Source organism: Erithacus rubecula (assembly GCF_903797595.1).
Source record: "Erithacus rubecula genome assembly, chromosome: 1".
Lineage (NCBI taxonomy): Eukaryota > Metazoa > Chordata > Aves > Passeriformes > Muscicapidae > Erithacus > Erithacus rubecula.
In genome coordinates this window covers 80,132,961-80,155,140 of record NC_136658.1, presented here as the reverse complement: position 1 = coordinate 80,155,140, position 22,180 = coordinate 80,132,961, and the positions used below count along the sequence as shown (strand labels likewise).

The following is a 22,180-nucleotide window of genomic DNA, read 5'->3' as shown; positions in this document are numbered from 1 at the left end:
GGCATAGCTGTTTACTGGAGCAGAGTTATGTTTCCTCCTTTCCTCCTTCACTAAAAGTGTGGTTACACCCATTCCTGGAAAGAAACAAGCTCTTCACCCCTGCACTAATCCAGGCTCCACACTGCCCTGTGCCAGACAGGCAACAACTCAGCCATGAAAAAACAAGCCCATTTAAAGACATCTGCTACTTCATCAAAGTTGCAGTTTTCTCCATGTTTAACAGTTGTGGGTGAAGCCAGAGAACAGACCACAACACTATGTGAACTCTGCATTCCAGAGGAATGAAGTTCCCACTTATCCATGCCTACAGGGCTCTGGAGCACTCTTTTCCATCACTTTCTTGCATCTTTTTCAAGTTAAGTTCTCTTACATAGGGTGAATTTTGAGACAATCTGCCTTGCTACCCAGAAACCGAGTGAATGCACCAGCAAAAAACCATTTTGCATGGATATAGAGGTGGCAATTCTAAAGATTATCCTGTTTTATTTAATTTAAGCCCACCAGCCAATGCTTATCAGAATGCCGACTTCCAACAGAAGCAACAGATTTAACCTCTACATACAGTAAGGTCTGCCTCTCAATGTCAGTTTCCTTAGCATAAACTTCACAGAGACTTTTCTTAAGTATTGCTAGTCACTTCACCACTGGAAAAAAAATAGGGAATGTCAGGATCCTTTAAGTTTCTGTGAAACAGGTAGTTAGGCTGCAATTTTGTCCAGACACTCCCCCCACCTTTGCTGCTAGGGAGGGACTGTTCTCTGCAAGCATCATCTGAGGGAAGTCAGCACTGCCAACTACTCCTTTCATCAGGCACATCCCTTTTGTAAAGGCAGGGGAAGAGGACAGCTCTGCTTCCTTCTTAAAAAGACAAAAAAAGAAGCAGTCAGCCACAGCCAGATCCTTTCATGCTTTTGGTACCAAAGTGTCTTTTTTTAAAAATAGTAAAAATTTACTTTGAGGCACTTTGAGGCCAGTCACTAGAATTCGAAGAGTTAACTTGGAATTACGAACATTTATGAATATTTAAAATAACACATACACTCCTTTCTGTGCTTTGGGTCAGTACTACTGCATCTGAAAGCATTGGTCATAAACAGATTTTATCCCAAACATGCAAGTGCTGTTAGGATCCAAACATTTTCAACATGCACAAGGCAAGGAAAGAAACTACTGTGCTCCAACCAGCCCAGCAATCTCTCATCAATCAAAGCCAAGACCCCAGTGAAAAGACTCACATGCAAGCTGCAAGAACACTAGGGCTCTATCACTGGTAATTGTGTACATTTAGCTGCCCCAGAAATTACTAGAATTCAGTATTGAAATTACTAGGAATTCAATATTGAAATTTCTTTGGGTTTCTAGGTGTAAGTGACTTGCCATAGCCACAAGAATATCTTTGGCATTTTCTGCTAAGTGGCTGTGAGCTGTTGAGGAGGAGCAGCTGTGACATACTTAACGTGTCATAATTAATGATATACTGTTTAAGGTAAATAGATTTTAAAAAACCCCAAACTCACAAGCATGAAATATAGGACAGCCACACAAAAGTTGCTCAGAATCTTAAACAAGGTTTTCTAAATAATATAATAATAACTTTAAAAAGGTTGTACAGTACTATCTATATTCAGAGATACTCTGCTTTAACACCCATAGTACCTCCTGGATATACTTAAGGAGATAAGCTGGATCTCACATAGATTTTTAGTTCTACAACTTCCTCTTCAGAAATCAACCACAGATTTTGGGACTCCATCACAAAAGCAGATGGCTTTGCAGAGCAACGAGTCGAAGCTTAGATGTATACAATGAACTAGAAACCTAGTTTGTGGTATGAATGTCATTGAAAATAAGAACAGATTAATAGAACAAATCAGAGGAGCTGAAATAATTAATTGTCTGTCTTATTGTTTAGGAAGGTTCTTCATCTCTGGCTGGTTTCTGTCCTCCAGCAAATGTCACTCACCCTGCATTAGGAAAAGGAATGGTCTGACTGCTGAGCCAGTGAATTCAAGCTTCAGTTCTGTGCCTTGACCTGTCAAATACTTGAAAGAGTCAAACAGGAGAAAGAACAAGTGCTTAAGGCTACATATGGGTACATGGAAAGGGAAAAAGTGAACATTTCAAGCCTTGAAACTAAGCTGTGTTTTCAAAAGGATACTTATGATCAAAGCTATACCACAGCCTGAAGAGCCAAGCGCTTTCCTGCTTCGTCCTGTTCCTTCGCGCAGAATCTTGGCCATCCTAAAAGTAAGATAAAGGCATATTCAATTACTTCAGGCAGAAAAACTCAGAACTATACACTCCAGTAATCTATAATATAATATCCTGTAGAAAAAAAAAAAAAAAAGCCAAGCCACTTCAATACTGTGCCTGAAACACAGAAGAAAGCTGTTTAGATACTTGCGTATATTGAGTTTACTTTCCCTAGAAAGACCAGAAACAACTGCAGAGAACCAGGCTGTCTTCATTGCACTCAAGTTACCTAAACTCCTCTACCACCAAGTTCTCTGGAACCTAAAACCTTTTCTCACTGTTAGTATAGTAACAGATACAGAAATAATTTCCAAACAGACAAATAAGCCTCATTGATATTCCAAGACTGATTCTTATTAGTTGCTTGATTGGCTTCCTTAACTCTAGGTCTAGGTCTAACTCCAGGTTTGATGGTTTTTTCTGAAGCATTTTGCTTCCTTGGAAGAACAAGGGAAATTACCATATCTGATAAATTCTTAGAAACCTGAGGAAATATATCGCATTCAAAATAAATGTGCTTAACAGAGAATCCATATAAAGATCACAATTGAGGGAGGTCATGCAAATCTCAGAAATGCTGGATCAACCTTGAAAGGGCTAACAGTATTAAATATAATCTCTTAACTAGCTGTGCTACAAGTCATCACACCAGCTGGTCTGCAGCTGCATCTGTTTTTACTTTTGTTACTGTTGGGTTTGACCGTTTTGCTTTGTGTTTTTGTTTTCTTGTTTTTGTTGTTCAGAGAGGGGGAGGTGTTTATGGCCAGAGGCCAGTATTAAACATAGGAAAACAAATGAATGCCTTGTATGAATCATCTCCCAAACTACTGGAAAAGAACAAGACAGGATTACACTGTGTACTTCTGACCTGTAAAAAATCCATGATCCACCAAGAGTTAAACCTAATACATTTTCATTCCCTGCCCATCCCAAATGATATATTTTCTTTAACTGTGACATACTGCTAATCTTGGCTTGGTGAAAGAAAGATGAATCCAAAGGGAACTGACTAATGGACTACATTAGCAATGCAATCCACAGTTAAGAGGGAAACAAATGGGTAAGCTCTTTATGTTTACATGGGAAAAAGCAAACATGATATTTCCACAGCAGACACTGACTGAGAACAGAATACCCATGCTCTGTTGCCCATTAAAGCAATTCCTCAATTACTGACAAGCTCAGTCTGAACTGGCCAAAGCCATCTTTCCACAATAGCACCTCCTAACTTTGGTTATATGCAATAATCGTGGCCTTCACTGTAAAAGGTGTTTTGAAGCCTGGACTTCTGGTTGCTTCCAGATAGTTACAAAACAAAATTCACCCTTACTGCTAGCCAGCCCCATCATTTCAGCATCTATTTGGTGTGCTGGACACAGGCTTTTACAAAGAACACAGAGATGCCAAGAGCAGTTTCTGAAATGAAATAAATACTTCCAGAGCAAGTTCCTCTTACCTGTACAACATGTAACAGGAAAAGAAAAAGAAAGGATTGAAAAAACACCCAAATAACCCATAACAAACCAACCAAAACAACACCAAAAAAAAAAAAAAAAAAAAAAAAAAAAAAAAAAAAAAAAAAAAAAAAAAAGACCAAGGCAGGAGAATACATTCATCTCTGGCTAGCCTGAATACCAGCATCATCATACAAAACTTGTTCCCTAAGCATCCTCTACATCCAAAGCTGCCTGTCAAGCAGAACTCTGGAAGAGTGCAAGCCAAGGTCTGGACAGAGGAAACTCCCAGTTAAGCTTGAGGAATTTTTGAGTTGTTTTGTTTTTTTCTGAATCCTTCACTCCTCTAGTGAATCAACTCAAGTTTATAGATGAGCAAAACTGAAAATTCTGCTATGAACGACATTCTTCCAACGATCTTGTTTGCCACTAGTATATTTCAGGGGAAAAAAAAGTCAACTCTTGGGCTGTTACTGATGCATGGAAAGCTCCACTAAAGATTCACAGCAACAGTTTACTGAATAAAAAAGGCAATTTTCCCATACTCTTTCTGCTTCACCCAGGTGAGAGGTAGTCCAGGCAGGATCCTGCTGGCATGTGGTTTAGTATGCAAGAGTCAAAATCAGATTAACAAACTTAATCTTGGGTTCTAAGCAAGTCCAAGGGCCAAAATTTGGTTTCAGTTAAGGAAGAGGAGCCAAGAGTATTACCTCTGAACTGAGAAAAACTCTTTATGCAGTAGCATACTAAGAGCAAGCATGTTGGGTGGGTGGGGTAAGAGGAAAGTGCATTGTTATATAGAGTGTATTAGTATATTTGGAAAGGTTTGTGATTTCTTAAGTGTACACAAAAACGTGACCACGACACCCAAAATCACTGAATGTTTTTCAGTGGGCATTACTTGAATATTGCAAAGCAAAATCCAGCTAGGAGAGAAAGGTTTTATCCATGCAAACAACTTCTGCAGTTTTCTATTGTCTTAGTTATAAAATAAGATCAGCCTAATAGAGAAGTTATGTAAGTTACTTACTCCTTGTAAGACTTGAAAGCTGTCATTAGTAGGTGGAGGATCCTGATCTGGGTCAACCCCAACCCTACAGAAACATTAGGAAAACAAAGCAAGTGGTGTTACTGAGGATTGCAAATGCTGTAAGTTTGGCAGAATGCATTTTAAAAGCATTTTAAGCACCCAGCAAAGCTGCACCAGAAAGGTTGTGAGAATAGATTGTGGAAAAGGTGCCCATTATTCCCCTGCAGTTATATAGCTGTAAAAAAAACCACTTTTTCACTCAAGAAACTGCTTCAACTCTATGTCAGCATCAACTTTAACTGCTTACCTTTGTTGCCAATTTTTTTAGAATACAAGAAAATATTAATTTTGCCTTAAAAAGTGGAAGACATCCTCTTCAGTGGAGAGTATCCCTCATGTCCAGCAGGAAGAAAACATCAACTAAGGACAAAGCCCAGCCTAAATACTTCCTGCAGCAAATAACTGCCAGATAAACCTGAGAATGGCTGAAATATTTTAATATTTTAAAAAGACACAAGCACTCCAAGTTTTAATGCACAAAAAATATTTTATAAAGGGTCACAGCATTAATTTTCTGCAAGTTTCATTCACCTAACACATCACAGCCACAGTGGACTAACAAGTGGCCTGTAGTGCAGCCTCCCATCTGAATGAGGCAGGGTTTGTGTAATGAGATGGTGGGTATTGACAGAATAATATGTTAAGAAGAAACTGTCTACTCATTTCTGCATAGTTAGAAAGCATCTTATTATTGAATCATCCTTGCACATAGGGCTCCTATCCAAGATTGGCATTTAATCCTTGTAATTATGTTCAGGTTTTTCTGGTCTGGTTTGGGGGTAGACAGGACTTGTCTATTTTATACCCTATTTATGTCCTGATCTCTGTCATCTCTTGTAGAACTTAAACCTCCAACCTCAAAAGTTAGATAAGATTCTCAGTCTCAGATTTGCTGTGGTTTATTTCCACCATGTTGCATAATAAGTGTGGGAAAACACAAGCAAGAACCATTTCAGACAATAAGATTTTGTTAATGTCGTCACTTCTACTCTCTTAGACAGGACTGAGCTGGTTTGGTGCAATTTCCTTGTTCCTTAGACTTTTTGTCAGCTATTTATAGCCATGGTGTTTATGCAACAGCCCTAAGAATCCCCAGAAACCAAGAAAACCTTACTAGTCAGACCATATCATTGGTTTGTCCCAGGGACACCATGCTTAGGTCAAATAAAAAGAGAACACTTTAAAATAGTTTCCAGGGCAGCACTTTCTGATAAAACAATAGAAGAAGAAAAGTCCTTGTGGATTCACAGCCAGCTCAAGGCCTCCCATGAGTTAATGTAGTTCAGGAAAAATACAGAAGGCTGCTCTTCTGCAGCCTCATAAAACTAGTGCTGACCCAGTCCTTTGCTTTTTTGCTTTTTTTTCTGAGCCTCTTGTTCTTTCCTCATCACTTCCTTTCTCCACATTTAGAATAATCTCAAACTTAAGGCACATTTAGCCTGGAAATTCCTGGGCACTGACCAGCATCAGAACTGAAAAACTTCACCAGTTTAAGGGTGACAGACTGGATAGACAGACTGAGTACTGGATTGTAACACATGCTAAAATAAAACACCACACACAAGAGCTCTGAGGGGGGCTTAGATGTCACTGCTTTGGCTATCACTACATAAGAACAGGTTTTGGCAGGGAAACTGGTTATCTAATGCAGAAATCTGACAAGCAATATCAGGAAACAACTCAGTACAGTAATATATGTGTATACATAAGAGTATGCATTCCTTTATAAGTACACATGAAAATAAAAGAAAAATATTTGTGGCTTTCCAAACTGCTCATAGGGGAAGGTTCAGTGTGCTGAGCACTACAACCAGGCTCGTGTTGGCTGTGTAGCTGACAGAATGTGGAGCTCAAGAAGCTCGTTCCAGAAGATGAACATAGCTTGCATTCCCCAAATAGTTTTTACTCCCTGGGCTACCTATCCACTTCACAGTACATAAGAAGACCAAACAATTCAGTGTCTCAGCTTTTACTTGACTTACAAGTTTGTGCATTTGTTTGGAGGATTTTAACAGCCTTAGGCAGGGGAATGGGGCTTAATGGAAGACCAAAGAAGAATAACCATACTGTTCAGTGATAGTATATCACAGACCAGGAATTTGGGTTCACTGTTGTGCTGAAGAGGTAAAGGAAACTTTTCTATATTAAAATGGTTAAACTTTTAGTAAAAAAAGATCATACTACAAACGTTCCTCTCAATATTGAAATAATATACCCAAAGAGACTTGTCAATTTAATTTTTTTCAAAGTTATTCTTCAAATGAATTTATATTTTGAAGATTTATAATTAATTCTTTTCCATGAATCTTATTTTTAAAAAAATTCACTCTCAAAGTCTGTTCCTTTTTGGTAGGAAGACTGCCTATATAAGTTTCAAGGTTAAATACTTTGATCTCATGGCAAGTATAGCAAGTGAAAAGAAGCATAGGAAACAGTTACTTCATCCTTGCTTAATGACTTCAATAACTGAAAGTATGATAAAGCTGATGCATGTATGTCTTCAACATTGATTTTCTTCTTATGCTGAAGAGAAAAAAATCAATTTCATAAACTTAATATAATTTAAAAGCTTCCTGTAATTTAAACGTGCTGCAAAGGTCAATATCAGCTCTCATTTATTTAACCTGTTTTATAAATTAAACTGTTTCTGGATGGATTTACACAGATCCGCTCCCAGAGGTCAGCCTTTTTAAAGGTTGGGCTGTTTTGCTCAAACCCCATAGCAGAAAACAGTGTTTTATTGAAGAGACACCTCTGTGATGGGCACTGAGGGGCACAGCCAAGGCCAAGGCAGTGCAGATGCCAGCAAGCATCTTTGTTTTCCCCTCCACCCTTTCTGAGAGCCCTTTGCAGCAGGATGTGCTGGGAATTCCCACAGAAATAAGTACAAATAAGTAGCTCTTAAAAAAGAAGATTTCAGATGAAGAATATGAACAGTTTTGTAGCTGTAACAGTGCATATAAGTTTCAACATTGGTGAAAAATTTATTTCCCCCCTTGGAATCACTTTGGTATCTCATAGACACTTTATTTCTTCAGTACAAGCAATTACTAGTATGCAAAATTCAGACATCTTTATTTCAGCCTTGGAAAGGTTATTGGAGTCTGTAGACAGGAGTATGATATAGTAGAAAATAACACACTTTAAGTATATTTCTTCAATCCTCCCAAATGAAAAATTTTTTTAAAGCAAAAAAGCTTTTCATGTTTTAAGATCTGTAATAGGAAAGGGACTAGTCCTAATGCCCAACACCAAAACACAGCATTTCTGCCCTTAACTGATTCCTGGACTTCTTTGTCTTTATCCCAAAGCTACAACTCCTGTACATGTGGTACAGGAGCTACTCAGATTTGATCTCTCAAAACATTAAGTGCAATTCAGTAACTTCAACAGTGTGGGAGAAAGTGGTTCACACACAAAACTGAACAAAGTGGATGGAAATGAATAGTAAAAAGCATATAGAACTATACCAAGTTCTCTACTACATCATTTTAAAATGGGTGGAATGACTTCTGATATTTCAGTAACTCCCCCAGGGCTCTACAACACATGGATGACAAGTTACCAAAATACCAGGCATTATTAGATTTAGCATGTGTAATTACTATGGCAACAGCCAAGAATGACTGCAACAGATTATAGCTCTCAGATTGCCTGCACAAACTAACACATTGCATCTCTGGCAAATCTAGTAGTTTGTTGGAAACTTTCAAGTGTGACATGAAAACTTTTCATTGCCCATCTCAAAGAGATTTCTTTACATAAATATTCAGTGTGTTTTTATGTACATACACATGCACACATATACATACACAACCCCTATAGATGTCAGTTAGATATTTATCTTATTTTAAATTCTCTCTCTAACCATTTATCTGTTCTAAAAACACCAAATCAGAATCCTACTCTTCTCTGCTTGATATCTCTCTATTTTTAAAAATATATCCCCAAAGAGGTTGGACTAAATCATCTATGAAGTTCTTTCCAGCCTGAAGAGTTATGCAAAATAACCTCAAGCAGTGCTTAAGAATACCTTTGTGATTAAAGAGCATAAGATCAACTCCATTGGTTTCAGCTCTCAAGTCTTCCAAGGCCAGAGATTCAAGTTTTGCTTTATTGAATATCCATACACAGAGTGAAAGAATGTGTTTTATAGATTATTTTTTTAGTCATGGCGTGTGATCCACACCCTCACAGCCCAGAATAAGTGAATAGACTCAGAGTCGAGGAACATCTACAGCACCCTCAGAAAAGAAGCAGCAACTGCATGCCACAGTATAGAGAAGGAGCACACACTCAGTGTTACAAAGATGAAAAAAGCCAAGCACCAGGTTAGTGTGGTATCAAGGAAAGCACAGTGTCACCTGAAATACAGCCAGTGGCTTTCACTCATCTCTTCCACCGATGGAACATGGTCACCAACTCTGGTACAGTACAAGAATGCAATGTGAGTAACAAAATGCTCATGAGATGGGGCTCTACAGAGCTCTTCAGCAAAACAAAGCAAACCAACAACAAAAAAAGTCCACATCCAATCAAAAAAGACAGAACATACATGAACAATGGCAGAGAAACGACAAAGTGACCAAAAAAACAAAATTAGCAACAGCAGCAATTTCTGATTGACATATCCAGCAATATTCTTCATTTGTTCAGAACCCAGCTGGCAACTCATCTGCATTAATGACAGACTACATCCCCCAGAGAGCCAGATTCAGTAGCTCTCTTTGGTGCTGCACACAGACAAAGCCAATCTAAGACAATTGCTACCCCTTAAGACCTGCACATGGTCTGAAAGAGAGAGCACAGGAAGCATCAAGGGAAGCTGTACATGTATGAGAGGGGTCACCAATACTGCCTGGTTTCAGAGCACTCCAAACCAACTGGTAACAAGCACTAAATCACTCCATTGCTTTAACCAAAAATTTACTATCAATTTTTGATTAATCTCCAGTCATAGCAGAGTCTGTTTTTAATCCTTGCTTTTCCCTTTTCAGTTGTGTTTGGGGGGTGCAAACGAAGCATTTTTGGCTTCCAGTATTTTTCACATACATTCCTTAGCAGACTGTGGGGTTTTCTCCCTCATATTTTTCCACAAAGAACTATATATTGCATATGTGAAATAAATGCCCAGATAATCAGAAACCCACAGAAGCCTCACTTCAGAAAAAGCAGGTGTACACACCCTGGTTGCAGGCTGACATCTTGACTATCCAAATATTTAATTCTATAGTTTGTGATATGAAGAGCATGTACTCATCTAATCCTTGACTATCGAGGCAAATACCAGACTTTAGATAGCTTTGTTTTGGATTCCAGGTTCAACAGCTCTTTTCCCATGCCAACATACACTCCAGGTCAGAGTACTCTGCTCCCCAAGGCCATCACTGAGAAGGTTCTGCATGTACAGCAAAAACTAAAATTAAAAACTACCCAATAACTTCCCTTCTATGACTTCTTTCTCTTTCCTGTATCTTTGCCAAGTTAGTATACTAAAGTTTTCCCAGATGTCTGTAATGAGCGCAGCATTTTTGGAAAAATTTAGCTTTTTTGGAAGAGTTCAATAGTTTCTCAGAAGATGGCTGAGAAAGATGAGAATTCCCACCACTATGCTTTTAAAAAAATTAAAACCCAATCCCTAAAACCCCCTGGAATTGGGAAAGGTTGTCTCAGCTTGTTTTTAGGCTGCCTTTGAGTATTTGTTCACTTTACCTTACCAAGACAATGACCCTGAAACTGCTGGCTGAGCCTTGCCAGGACTTGGCAGCTCAACTCATATCATCTATGAGCTCTAGATGTGTCTCAACCTCACACCTACAGTGTCTTCCCCACTCTTCTTCTCTGTAGTGTGAATTGCTGTGTTTCAGAGAATAAGAGGAGAGAAAAGGAAACATCTCCATGCTTACTTCCAGAGGAAGAAGTAATTTCTTTTCTACTAAGGGAAAAACCAGAGGGGTGGGGCTGGAGGCTTGAAGGCTGCACTACCCCACTATTAAGGGAGATTCAAGACTGATGATGAAAAACTAGACATTGGAAAAGGAGGAAGAACAGAAAAACTAGGGAAAGGCAACTGGAAGGAACAGCAGAGAAAGAGATGGGCAAGGAAAAAGCCCTCAACAGAGGGCAAGGAACTGCCCCTGTGTCTGTGCATCTTTCTTCAAGCAGAGAGTGGCTAAAGGCAGTGAAGGATGTAAGTAACACAATAATGGAAAGAGGCTGCAAAACAGGAGGATGTAAGCTCCATCAGGCATCCCCCACCCCAGTCTGGAGCATAGCATGGGGCTGGATCCCAGCACCAGCACTCTCCTCCTGCCATCCCAGCACACCATGTGTGGTATGTAATGCACAGTTACCATTGCCCCACCCTGGGTAAGAGAGTGGAGGACAACCACCAAGCCAACACTTTTACCACCATCACAGATAGTTAGGTAGTTCACATAGCAGCTGGTTGAGAGTTAATGTCTCCACATTTCTTTTTCAGTTTGCTCTTTTACAGAAAAAAAAAAAAATCACTAAATGGAAAGCTCTTTAAAGATTGTATATGCAAGGTCAGACATAAGGCACTAAATATCTAATTTGGCATTGTCTGTGCATCCTTTAGCTTTTATGGTAAAAAAGTGTAAGGTATAATGCTTTGAGATTTATAAAAAGGTTTCTAAATATAACTGAAATTGCTTCATTAAAATAAGCAATAAATTCCACATTTGCAACAGTTTATGAAGGAGAGGAAGCCACTAATCCATGTGTTGCTTCATTCAACATGAAAAGAACAGGTCACTAACCTCTTATTAAAACTGGAAAACACATTGTTTTGCAACACAAATACTAGGAGTTCCCTTTTTTTTTTTCCTGTGACAGATAAATGAAACAAGAAGTTAGCTATTTTTCAAAGAGAGGAATTTTGCCAGTGGTTTTGATTTACATAGTTCTCAAGTTGGCTGAAACTGTTAGAGCTTCAGCCAGGAAATTGTTTCTTTGTTTAGGTCTTAAAGGATGAGAATATACTTTTAATATCCAGGTCATGCTTTAGTTTCTACGAAAAAAGCAAACCTACCACTAATAAAATGTAACTGTTTACCATTTAAATTGGATATGTCTCACTGATAGTCAGCCAAGGAACTCCAACACGTGATATCATGGCTTTAACTCCAGTTTCTGGTGTTAGGTTTTAATTTCCTAGGCATCAAGGGGCAGAAATCAAAAGCATCTAAAAATCCTGTTATTTTTCACTCAGATTTTGAAGTTGTGATCTCACTTTTCCAATGAGTTATGCATTAAACTGAAGTCTAGCCTCTGCTACAAATCATTTGCTTAGCTGTATATGAAAGCCTGGTCAGGGATCCCTGGTAACCTACCCTATCTGAATAGATACCTGCTCATCTGAATATCTGAAGCTTTCAGAACAGCAAGAGGAGGCAGAGAGTATTTTTGCCTATTTTCCTCCTTATACTGCTTTTTACTTGACCAAAACTTAATTTTCATGTTAGTCTCTCTATCCTTCACCTACTTTTAATGTTTCATATCATAGGTGGGAAGGGACCAACAGTAAGTAAAGAGTCAAGCATGCATCCCAAATGCTACACCACAAATGGTGTGGCCAGAAGGCACGTGCCTCTTCCTCTAAGCCCCAGCAAGGCAACTCTGGATGTCTGTGTAGATGTTCCCCTTGCATGCACACAGCTGCTTCCCCAGGAACTCAGTGGTATCGAGCCAGGCTGACACTCCTGGCTGCAGTCAGCTCCCTGAAAAAGGGATTTCTACTCAAATCATGCAGGCACCACCTTAAATAAACCCCTTTGGTTTTGATGTCTGTCTTGGCTCCTCTGCCTTGCCCAGACATGGGGATTCTATTTACATCCACACTGAGGAAAGAACAACTACTTTGTGAGGCCTTGGTAAGGGTTGACTAGCCTTCCTTCCTTCCTGATACAATTGATATGACCTTCACATCACAACTGGACTCCTTGCAGTCCTCACAAATCTTGACATTTAAGTCCAACCTACACATGGCATTAATTTTCTACATCCTTTCACCTCATCTAGGAAGAAAACCACCTTTACCTTATAACATCTTTTCTGCTAAGTAATCCTACATGCCACCACTACTTATTTCCAGCCTCAGGCAGTCAAATTTAATGGGCAAGCACCAAGGCTCAGAGAGCATCCTAGGGACAAGTTACCTACTGCACAGCCTCAGGGCTGCATCAGCACCATACACTCTGCTGCTGAGTGAATCACTGGGACAGCATCTCAGCTTCACCTCCTCCACCGAGTAGAAGGGGATGGGAAAGAGATAACTGGCATAATTTTAAAATTCAGCTGGAAAATAATTTGTCCTTTTTAAAATCTGCAAAGTCAGGATTTTTTTTCCTATTTTTTTCCTTTTTTTCTTTTTTTTTCCCTCAGGACAAAGTGTTGTAGTCACTGAGGATACTTCACTGGCATTTTCTAATTCTCAATCAGCTGCACATGGCTGCCACCTCCTGGCACAAATCTGATTTCATGTGGTCCCAGAAGGTGCAGATTCCATCTCCAACAGGCCAGCTGTAGGCAGACCCCTGAAGTTCTCCAAAATGTTTCCTATGTAGAGCTCCCTTGCTATATATTATCTTTCCATTGACAGGAAAGTTAACCCTTTATTTTCTGTCAACCATGCCAAAAACTGACAGTAGAAATCACTGCTTATTTGCAAGGATGGGTAAATCCCCTTGTAAAACTACTAAACTAAACTAACTAAACACTCAAAACTGTTGATGCTTTGGGTTTTAGCTTTTATATATTCAGCTTCAGTCAGTAACTACCTTCTGGTAGTTACTTCTCTGGAATGTTACCATAGCTTTTACAGCTATTCTGCCTTCTTGGTCACACTAATGACTTTGGCAAATCTGGCCATCTTGAGGGATAAGTCTGGAATGGATATGGAGTTAGTCCTCTCTGCAGGACCAGCTCATCAGCCAGGCTTATGGAGTCTCACTACTGAACTAATTTAGCTAAAGGGGGAAGTGCACAATCTTAGATACTTCCTCGTTTCTCTGTAGGAGGATAGGAGGAAAAAAGTCTGCTACCTCAGAATGATTTTGCAGTTGGCCAAGGGCTGAGCCACATGCAAGAATTCAATCCTGTCCTGCTGCTGACTGAAAGAGCCCTGTGGCAGAGGTAATGGATGATTGCACTCAGGGCTTGTACAGGTTGTACTGTTTTAATTCTCTTCTATTTATCTTTGTCTCCCAAACTGCCAAAACTTTCAAAATTATAATATATATGTCCTTAGCAATGATTGGTTTGTGGTTCTCTAGCATAGCTCTTGACAAATATTCTCAAATACAAAAGTACAGGCAGTCAAAAGTATTAAGCAGGATTTATATCAGACGTCTATAATCATGCAACTTACCATTTTCACAGATCTCCTCAAAACAGGAGGAAACACTCCCCAAAGACCAGCAGGATCCCATTTATCCCAGTTGATAAGATAACATCAGGTTTTGTTTAAAGTACATTCAGCTCAGCATCACCCAATAAAGAATCTACTGAACTTAAAAACCTTCACAGGCCCATTACAAAGAGTCAAAAGAAAGGGGGCAGTCTTCGTATAATATGAAGTTTATGTGGGACTAGATTAATTCTTTATTTTCAATATAGAGATGTTTTGTCAGGCAACACTGTTCCTTCTCTTGCTGGACTGACAAAGACCTAGATACCTACTTGCAGAGCACCTTTAGGCTGAATCCCAGCAGCATCAATACATTTTCTTCACCTCCCCTCTATAAAATATAATGATCTAAATACCTACATACATATATATAAATACCATGTTCTAAATGCTTCCAGCAAGCATCAAGTTCTATAGAACTGCCAAATTAGCACAGCTGCCTCTTGAAAAGTGAAGTTTCCCCAGCACACAGCTGCATACCAACCTGATGTTCAGCCAGGACAGCATGGGGGTTGTACCTCCACCAACAATCCACACAGTGAAAAACACGATGAGCAGAGTTGTTGAGAACATCATTTGGTGGGAGTAGGTAGCAGTATCTCGTATAGCCAGAGCAAATGCCATGGCTCCCCTGAGACCTGTCAGAAAGAATGAAACAGCACAGCTTCAGAAGTGCAGCCATGACTGTGGATAGCACAGCACCTTCCTTGCTCCTTCCCACAAAATGTCAGGCAGAAAGCACTGGGCTCCAGCACGTTTTAATTTCCTTAGATTCCATCACAAATTATGCCCTGGGATTATTTACAAAATGTTATAACTGTCCTTGTTTCCTATAACTTATAGAATCCACAAGTGCTATGAAAAGGTCCAGAAACTAACAGGAAAGGAAGAAAGAAACAAGCAAGTTGTAGACAACAGCAAAACATTATGTAAGTCAACAGCTCCCTGAATCTAGATGAAAATTTAAACTTTTCCTGTTGAATCCATAATTGAAATGTGAGTTCTTGACATGACATTTTGACCAGCTGGAAGAATATTCTAGTTAATCACATGGTCACAGGCAGACTATATCCTTCCTCCTCTCCTCTGCTCCCATTTATAAAACTTCACTAGCAAGAACAAGCCATGGCATCAGGCCATCTGCAGACTTCTTATGCAGAGAAGTCACAGGATGGTTAAGGTTTTAAGGAATCCCTGGAGTTCATCTGGTCCAATCCCCCTGTTTGAACAATCTCTGCTTAACCTGCAGTGAGTTGCACAGGACCACATCCAGATGGCTTTTGAATAACTCCATGGATGGAGATGCCACAACCTCTCTGGAGAATTTATGCAATGCTTCGACATAGTAAAGAAGGTTTCCTGACATTCAAACAGAAAACCTCATGTGTTCCAGTTTGTCCCCATTACCTCTGGGCCTGGAAAAGGGCACCACTAAATATAGCCTGGCTCTGTCTTCTTTATAGCCTCTTGTGTACAGAGGATTGCCTGGAACTTCTTGAGGATGTGCACGTTTAGACACACAATACATAATTTGCCTTAAATTACAAATTTAAAGCAGTCATCTGTGTGACAAATTATAAGGCAATTTAAGTCAAATACCTTTCTCTAACTAAGTGGGAAAGGTTATCCATAAATGCACTTTGATTTTTTCAGCAGGTATTTGTTTCAGCACAATGTGAACATCATCTCAGCTAGAAATAACTTTTTGGAAGAAACACATCCCAGTTTCCCCATGTCCTTCACAAGCACTTCAAATTAAAAAGTTCTATTCCCAACATGAGCATTTCAGGATGTCACCCCATCCCAGACATGGCTCACTTTCTGTAAAGGCTGAAAGATCCATGATGGCATGCTGCAACAATCAGTAAGCCTTCCCTTCAGGATGTGTGAACATGGGTCATAAAACCAGGAGGCGGCATAGTCAGTCGCTTATGAATTAAAATTAGGACTTTGTGCTTTGCCCAGAATTTTTACTCTTACCTGAAAACATCATCATATGCTGAAAGCTCCAGCTGATCTTATGCCTTCTGCCCAAATTCAACAAGAAGGAGAGGGGGTAGATATGTGCAGCTCTGCCCAAAAAGATTGCAACCTGTTTGCAGTTGAGGGTTAAGGATTTCTCTTTCCTGAGGCATGCAGTTTTTGGTACCTGACTTTTACATGAAGCTTTTATTTTAGTGAGAGATTTACACCATTTTATCAAGTGTTCTTCCTATAGCTGTGTATCTAAAGTGATTCACAAGTGTTTCAAAAGTGATTGCACAAAATGTAAAATTTTACTAATACAACTAAGTTTTCAGATTCACAGTGAAATTATACCTATTATTAAATGACCGATTGAACAAATGAAGACTTTACATTGAAAATGCAATTTTGAGTTTTGAAACAACAGAAATGCAGCTCTGTATACAGAGGGAAATCACCTTAAGCCTAGCAAGTGGCCACCCCACTATGACTCCTGCAGAGGTAAAAATCTCCTATTAGCTAGCAAACACTTAGCAGCACAGAGCTGCTAAGAATATAAATACAAAAGCCATTTATTCAGCACTAGAATAAAGTTGAAAAAGAATAGTGAAAAAATGTTGCAGAAATTCATGACAGTAGATGGCAAGCACTCTCACTGTGGTGCAAAACATCCAGTGGTTCCAGTGAAGAAGCAGAAAGCTGAAGATACTCTGCATGGTATAAGGAACATTTTGGAAAAAACTAGAGGCTGAAATCCTACAAAATGCCAACACAGTCAGAAGCCAAACAAACACTGATCATTTGCTGCTGGGATGGGAACATTAGAAGAATAATACATGTCCCATGGAAAAGAAATAAAGAGAATATAAGAGTTCTAGACACCACTGGGTAATTGTCATAGCTAAAGTAAAGTAATTCTGTCAGCAGGGAGTATCTCTAGGAAAATCAGATTTTGATTATTACTTTGTTCAATAACCTTCATATAACTATTCCAAGCAACTTTTGTACCAGTCTCTGTGAGGTCTACAGAAATCAGACATCAGAAGCCATAAAGACTAATGTATGTAGGAATAATAGCTAAGATCTTGCCAAGGATATTGAGGCTCTACCTCTGCCTTTATCCAGAGGAAAAAAAAAAAAATCACCAGTTGAAAAACTGGTGATGTTGCAACATTTCAACTCTACAAGTTGTTAACTCAATGGGTACCATTGAGTGTTGAGTAAAATATGAGTGCTAGTACCAGTTGCCTTCCTCACAAAGGTACAAAAACACTCAAGTGGCAACAGAGGTTAAGTGCAGAGTAGAGGAAGATGTAGAAAATGCATTAAAAGGCAAGTAGGCAGAGAAACAACTTCTGAAAACAAGCCCAGGGCAGATAGCACAAGTTGAGAGAAGATAGAAGGCTACACTAAGCATGAAAAATTGCATTGCTTAGTATACCAGATGCAACTATTCTGTTCATATTTTTATCCAATGTCTGCAGGGCTCTGGAGCATTTTTTAGGTCAGAAAAGTAGATGTGAGGTGACACAGGAGAAAATGTATTACTGTTCCATGAAAAAGTAAATTGCTGAAGGAAAACAAAGACAAATGTGATAAATCCTGAGTAGTACAGAAAATAGTAGAAAGAAGAAAAAACAAGTACATCTCATACATGGCCATTTTTACATGCCCTTTTATGGGGTTTTACCTCCATTGCCAATAGCCCTACTACTACAGCAGGCACAGGGAAATGAAGACTGGAAGACTAGTTCCCATTTCTTCATGCATACTTATAGTTCTGTGGAATTTTCAAGCAGCCAGGAATATAGAGAGGAGAGAGTTACACAATCCATTTGAACAGGAGCAGGATGCAGATCTACATGAGTGTGACTACTACAAAGTGTTCAGTTCTGGGGGATTTGAGAGTCAGACACCAGAGACAATGGCAGAACCTTTAATTGTGTACCCTTCATATCATGGTCTGTACCTCACCTCAGCTCCTTTCTCCTCCCATCACCTGAGATGATGCCCTCTGGGACATTGCTCAAAGATTATCTATTTACCCACATCCCTTCTTATGTGTTACTTTCTCAAGGGGCCTCTAGATGTGGAGAGAAAAATAAATCCTTTACTAGGTCTCCAAAACACAAATACAAGAAACAACACAAGGAGTATTGGCTGCCAATGGCCAAAGCATACAGTAAAGTATATTCATTCATTTATCTAGTGAAATTATATGATTTCTAGCATTCAGGTACAGAGCCAAGAACTGTGTGACACACAGGCCTTAGGGCTTTGATGTAAGATGTAACCAAAGATTTTTCTCAAAATTATTGTGAGTGCAAGACATTGGGGAAATTTAGGCCAGCCACCATTCTCTGCTTGGTAAAGCCAACAGATACCCCAAGTTCTTGAGTGCATAAGACAATAGAGAAACCACAAACAATGTGAAAAAGGATACAAAAGCTCCAATAATGAAAACTGGGCTGAATATGTGCTTCTGGAAAGTAAACAGTGCCAAGCCCATATAAGAAAATATGAAGTTCTCAGCCAGGAAGTGCAGCACCTCAAAGAGCTAGAGAGAAAACCATCACATGTTAAAGGCCAAGTAAAAAAGATGCAGTAAAAACAAAAGTTCATGGACTACTACAGCAATGCACTGTAAAAAAGGTAGAAGACATCCTTGCCTGCTTAGTGCGACTTCTGGACTCAACAGACAAGTTATTGTATGTATAATGTGCCTGGGTAATTCCACAGAAGAGGACAGCCACCACACCTGTGAACAGAACCACATGGAAAAATCAGCCTGTTTACTGTCAGTTCACCACACTTCCCCTTCACAAGCTCCATTTAATTTATACATCATTCTTAACCTTGAGATTTTATGACTCTCCCATTTAATTGAGTGAGATACCAGGTTAGGGACATGGTGTCTGAACCAAACCATTGCCTTTGTTGCATAATAAACTGCAGCTTACAGAGTGCAAAAAAATCCCAACAACCCAGCTTGAAGCACAAACATATTTCTCATTTACAAGCTTTAATGAGAAAGTGGAAAAATTACTTCTGAGATTAATTTCTCCATGTGCTTGAATCCAAGAAACTCACCAGTAAATCCACAAGCTTCTGCAAGCAGGAAAGTGCTCCAGGACATCAAGAAGAAGAGAGCTGTTTCCAGCAGGGGGAAGCAGTGCAACTTGGTAAACTTTGTCACGTTAAGTCACTTGTTAAGGGATCAAAAAGAAATCCTTTGACTTCTCTGCTCCCAGGGTTTATGAAACACACTTTTAGAACACTTTTGTGTACTAACATCCCATGCTTGTCAGAAAACAAAACACTTTTGATGCTGAAAAATGTGAATTCCAATATACCAAGGCAAATTTCAGACTCGTGTTGCAACAATCAGTTTTGGATACTTTTGTTGTATATCCAAGACAAAGTGTGGCTCCACCTCTTAGAGGTAATATTATCTTATACAATGATTCCCTTTGAAGTGGTATCAAGTAAGTGATATATATCTGCTGCTCCTTTTTTATACTGTGGGTGTCTTGGCTTTTCAGGGGATCAGTGAGGCATTTATATTTTGTTCCCCCTGCCAACCTCAATTAAGAGTCCCACTTACCACCTTCAAATAAAGCACAAAATGCATTCAAAAGCATTTAATTTACAGAGCTGTTCTTGACTACAGCAACCCTAAGATAGGAAGATTTACAAGAATTTTTCTTCTCAGATTTGTTAAAAGGTCTTTTCCAGCAAGTGTGGCTACTTCAGTACTTTTAAGGCAAAACAATTGCTGCCTACAAAACATATTTCCTCTCCTTGTACTGATGTGTTTTAGAGAAAAAGCCAACTCAGAGCAGCTCAGCCTTTTAAAGGAAAGGAAAAAAAATTTCATCTTGCAGAGGAGAGCAAAACCTGAGGAACATCAAAGCACACAGAATTTACAATTCATACAGCTACTGAAGAAGCAGAACAGATTTCAGTAGCATTAAATTTAGCTCTTCACACACCACAAAAAAAAAAGTTGTTCACCTATATATAGAATCTTTTTGGTGTTTCTTTTTCCTAAGCACTGGTCTGGCAGCAGGTAAATACTGAACAGCACACATATCTGAGGTGCAAACAGCTATGCACAGTTCATATGGAGGCAATCAGTACCAACTCTCCACTCACACCTACTTCTTGCTGACATTCTCTGCTGACTTGGACTAGGGCAAACATACACTCCAGACACACCTTCAACCATGGCCTTACTTTGTCAGAAGGCTGCCCTCAAAACAAAGCCTAGAGTATCATTGAAAAGAAAATTACTTTCCCTGCTGGCATTACACCAAATATCAAATGCAGCATACTTTTTAAACAGCTGTTACTTCTGCACAGAAAACAGCTGTTACTTCTACAACTTTTGATCTCAGCTGAATTCTTCCCCATCACTTCTCCTGAACAGATCTATTTTCTAAGATCATGCTTCATCCACCATAACTAAAATTTGAATCCATTTGCCCTCAGATAATCCCAGTGCCTGGCCCAAGGGACATTCATGAATGCCTAAGGAGACTGGATAGCCACAGTCACTCCATGGGAGAGGAAGAGGTTGAACCTTGTTCCCCTGAAGTTAGGCAAGGGGTCTAGTCAGAACCAGTTCCTTATTTCCAGTCTTTTCTGGCAGTTTTGTGAATTGAACTGTTTATTCCCCTTGCTGTTATTGCAAGCAACCATACCAAGATATTTCATTAAATCTGAAATAAAAACCTGTGCTCATCATTTTGGAGAAAGATCAAAGTGAGAGAAAGGCAAGAAAACAAAAACATTTAAATTTTCCATATAATTTATCAAATTGAAACATTAACTGAAACTAAATTATTATTTATTTTCTCTTAACTCTTTTCTTTGTTAGACATGGCCTTGTATTTCACATCTTTTCAACTAGTCAGGGGCTGCAGTTTAGTAAAAATATACAATGTAGTACTATAAATTAGTTAAGTTATATTGTATATTGTAAAAAAGAAAAAAGACAGCTTGCTGAAAGCCAGAATAAATCCTTGTATATTATCTGCATAATTGATAACCAAGTATTCTATCTATGCTCAAAGGACAGTGCATGACTGCATGAAACCCCTTACTCAGAGAGGTATAGGTATAGGTACTTCAGGGTATAGGAATATTATCCTAATCCATAATTTATGGGTTCTAATCAGCTATGAAGAGTAAAATGCAAATTTTATTTGCTTCTACAGCATTACATGACACTAAGGATGTTTTCAAAATAAAATACTCATATAATTATGCAACCAAAGAAAAAGAGCTACACAAAAACAAAACAGAGAAAAAAAATGTTTATATATCCCTCCACACCACACACAAAATGCCACCACAGAGGCTTTGTTCTGAACAGCCTCACATCACCCTCCTGAGCACAACCATTAGAAAAAGCAAGGATTAGCTGCTGCTTCAGAAGCATAATTTTACAAAGTGGATCTGAATGCATTTCAGCCTTAATTAGTAACCAACCTGCAAGCCAAAACCCACAGCAGCTGCATTTGAGCAGTGAGAGCTATGGATGGCTGCTAGCCTAAAAGCCAGAGGAAGAATTGTGGTTCTGGGTCACATTGATTGCAGATCAGTGGAACTGAGACCAAACATTAAAGCATCAGCAGCACATCTTCCCTACTATACTTAAAGGGTTCCCATTATGCAGACATGTCAGGAAAAAATTCACAGTGTGTATATGAGATGCAGTTCAGACATTACTGTTTCAGAGTCACAGGTTCATGATCATTGTACAAAATATCACATTTTACCACTTTCAGCTCAGTGTTTAGAAGTCGAGGCTCATCAGAACAGCCTGGGATATGTATAGATATGGTTATACTAGCCAGTCAGAAAACAAAGATTTAATTTTGTTCACCAAGAAGCATCATGACTCCTGGTCAGGCTGAAGGTCTACTGCCTGAGCCTAAAAGAAAACCCATACAAATTGCTTTCTAAGCACCTCAGAGGTCTAAC

At 39.1% G+C, this 22,180-nt stretch overlaps 1 protein-coding gene across 2 annotated transcripts in view; it reads right to left on the bottom strand.

Moving 5' to 3' along the window:
- SLC9A7 (solute carrier family 9 member A7) overlaps positions 1–22,180 on the bottom strand; it is a 67,770-nt gene that overhangs the window by 8,435 nt on the left and 37,155 nt on the right. The window contains exons 8-15 of one of the 2 annotated variants that reach the window (XM_079314299.1): positions 19,283–19,388; positions 18,862–18,950; positions 18,636–18,749; positions 16,208–16,319; positions 14,712–14,865; positions 9,162–9,221; positions 4,738–4,801; positions 2,159–2,241 (exon numbers count right to left, since the gene is read on the bottom strand). In XM_079314299.1, the coding sequence (XP_079170425.1) occupies positions 2,159–2,241; positions 4,738–4,801; positions 9,162–9,221; positions 14,712–14,865; positions 16,208–16,319; positions 18,636–18,749; positions 18,862–18,950; positions 19,283–19,388 (782 nt within the window). The remainder of the gene's footprint in view (positions 1–2,158; positions 2,242–4,737; positions 4,802–9,161; positions 9,222–14,711; positions 14,866–16,207; positions 16,320–18,635; positions 18,750–18,861; positions 18,951–19,282; positions 19,389–22,180) is intronic. The other variant, XM_079314300.1, reaches the window with a different exon arrangement.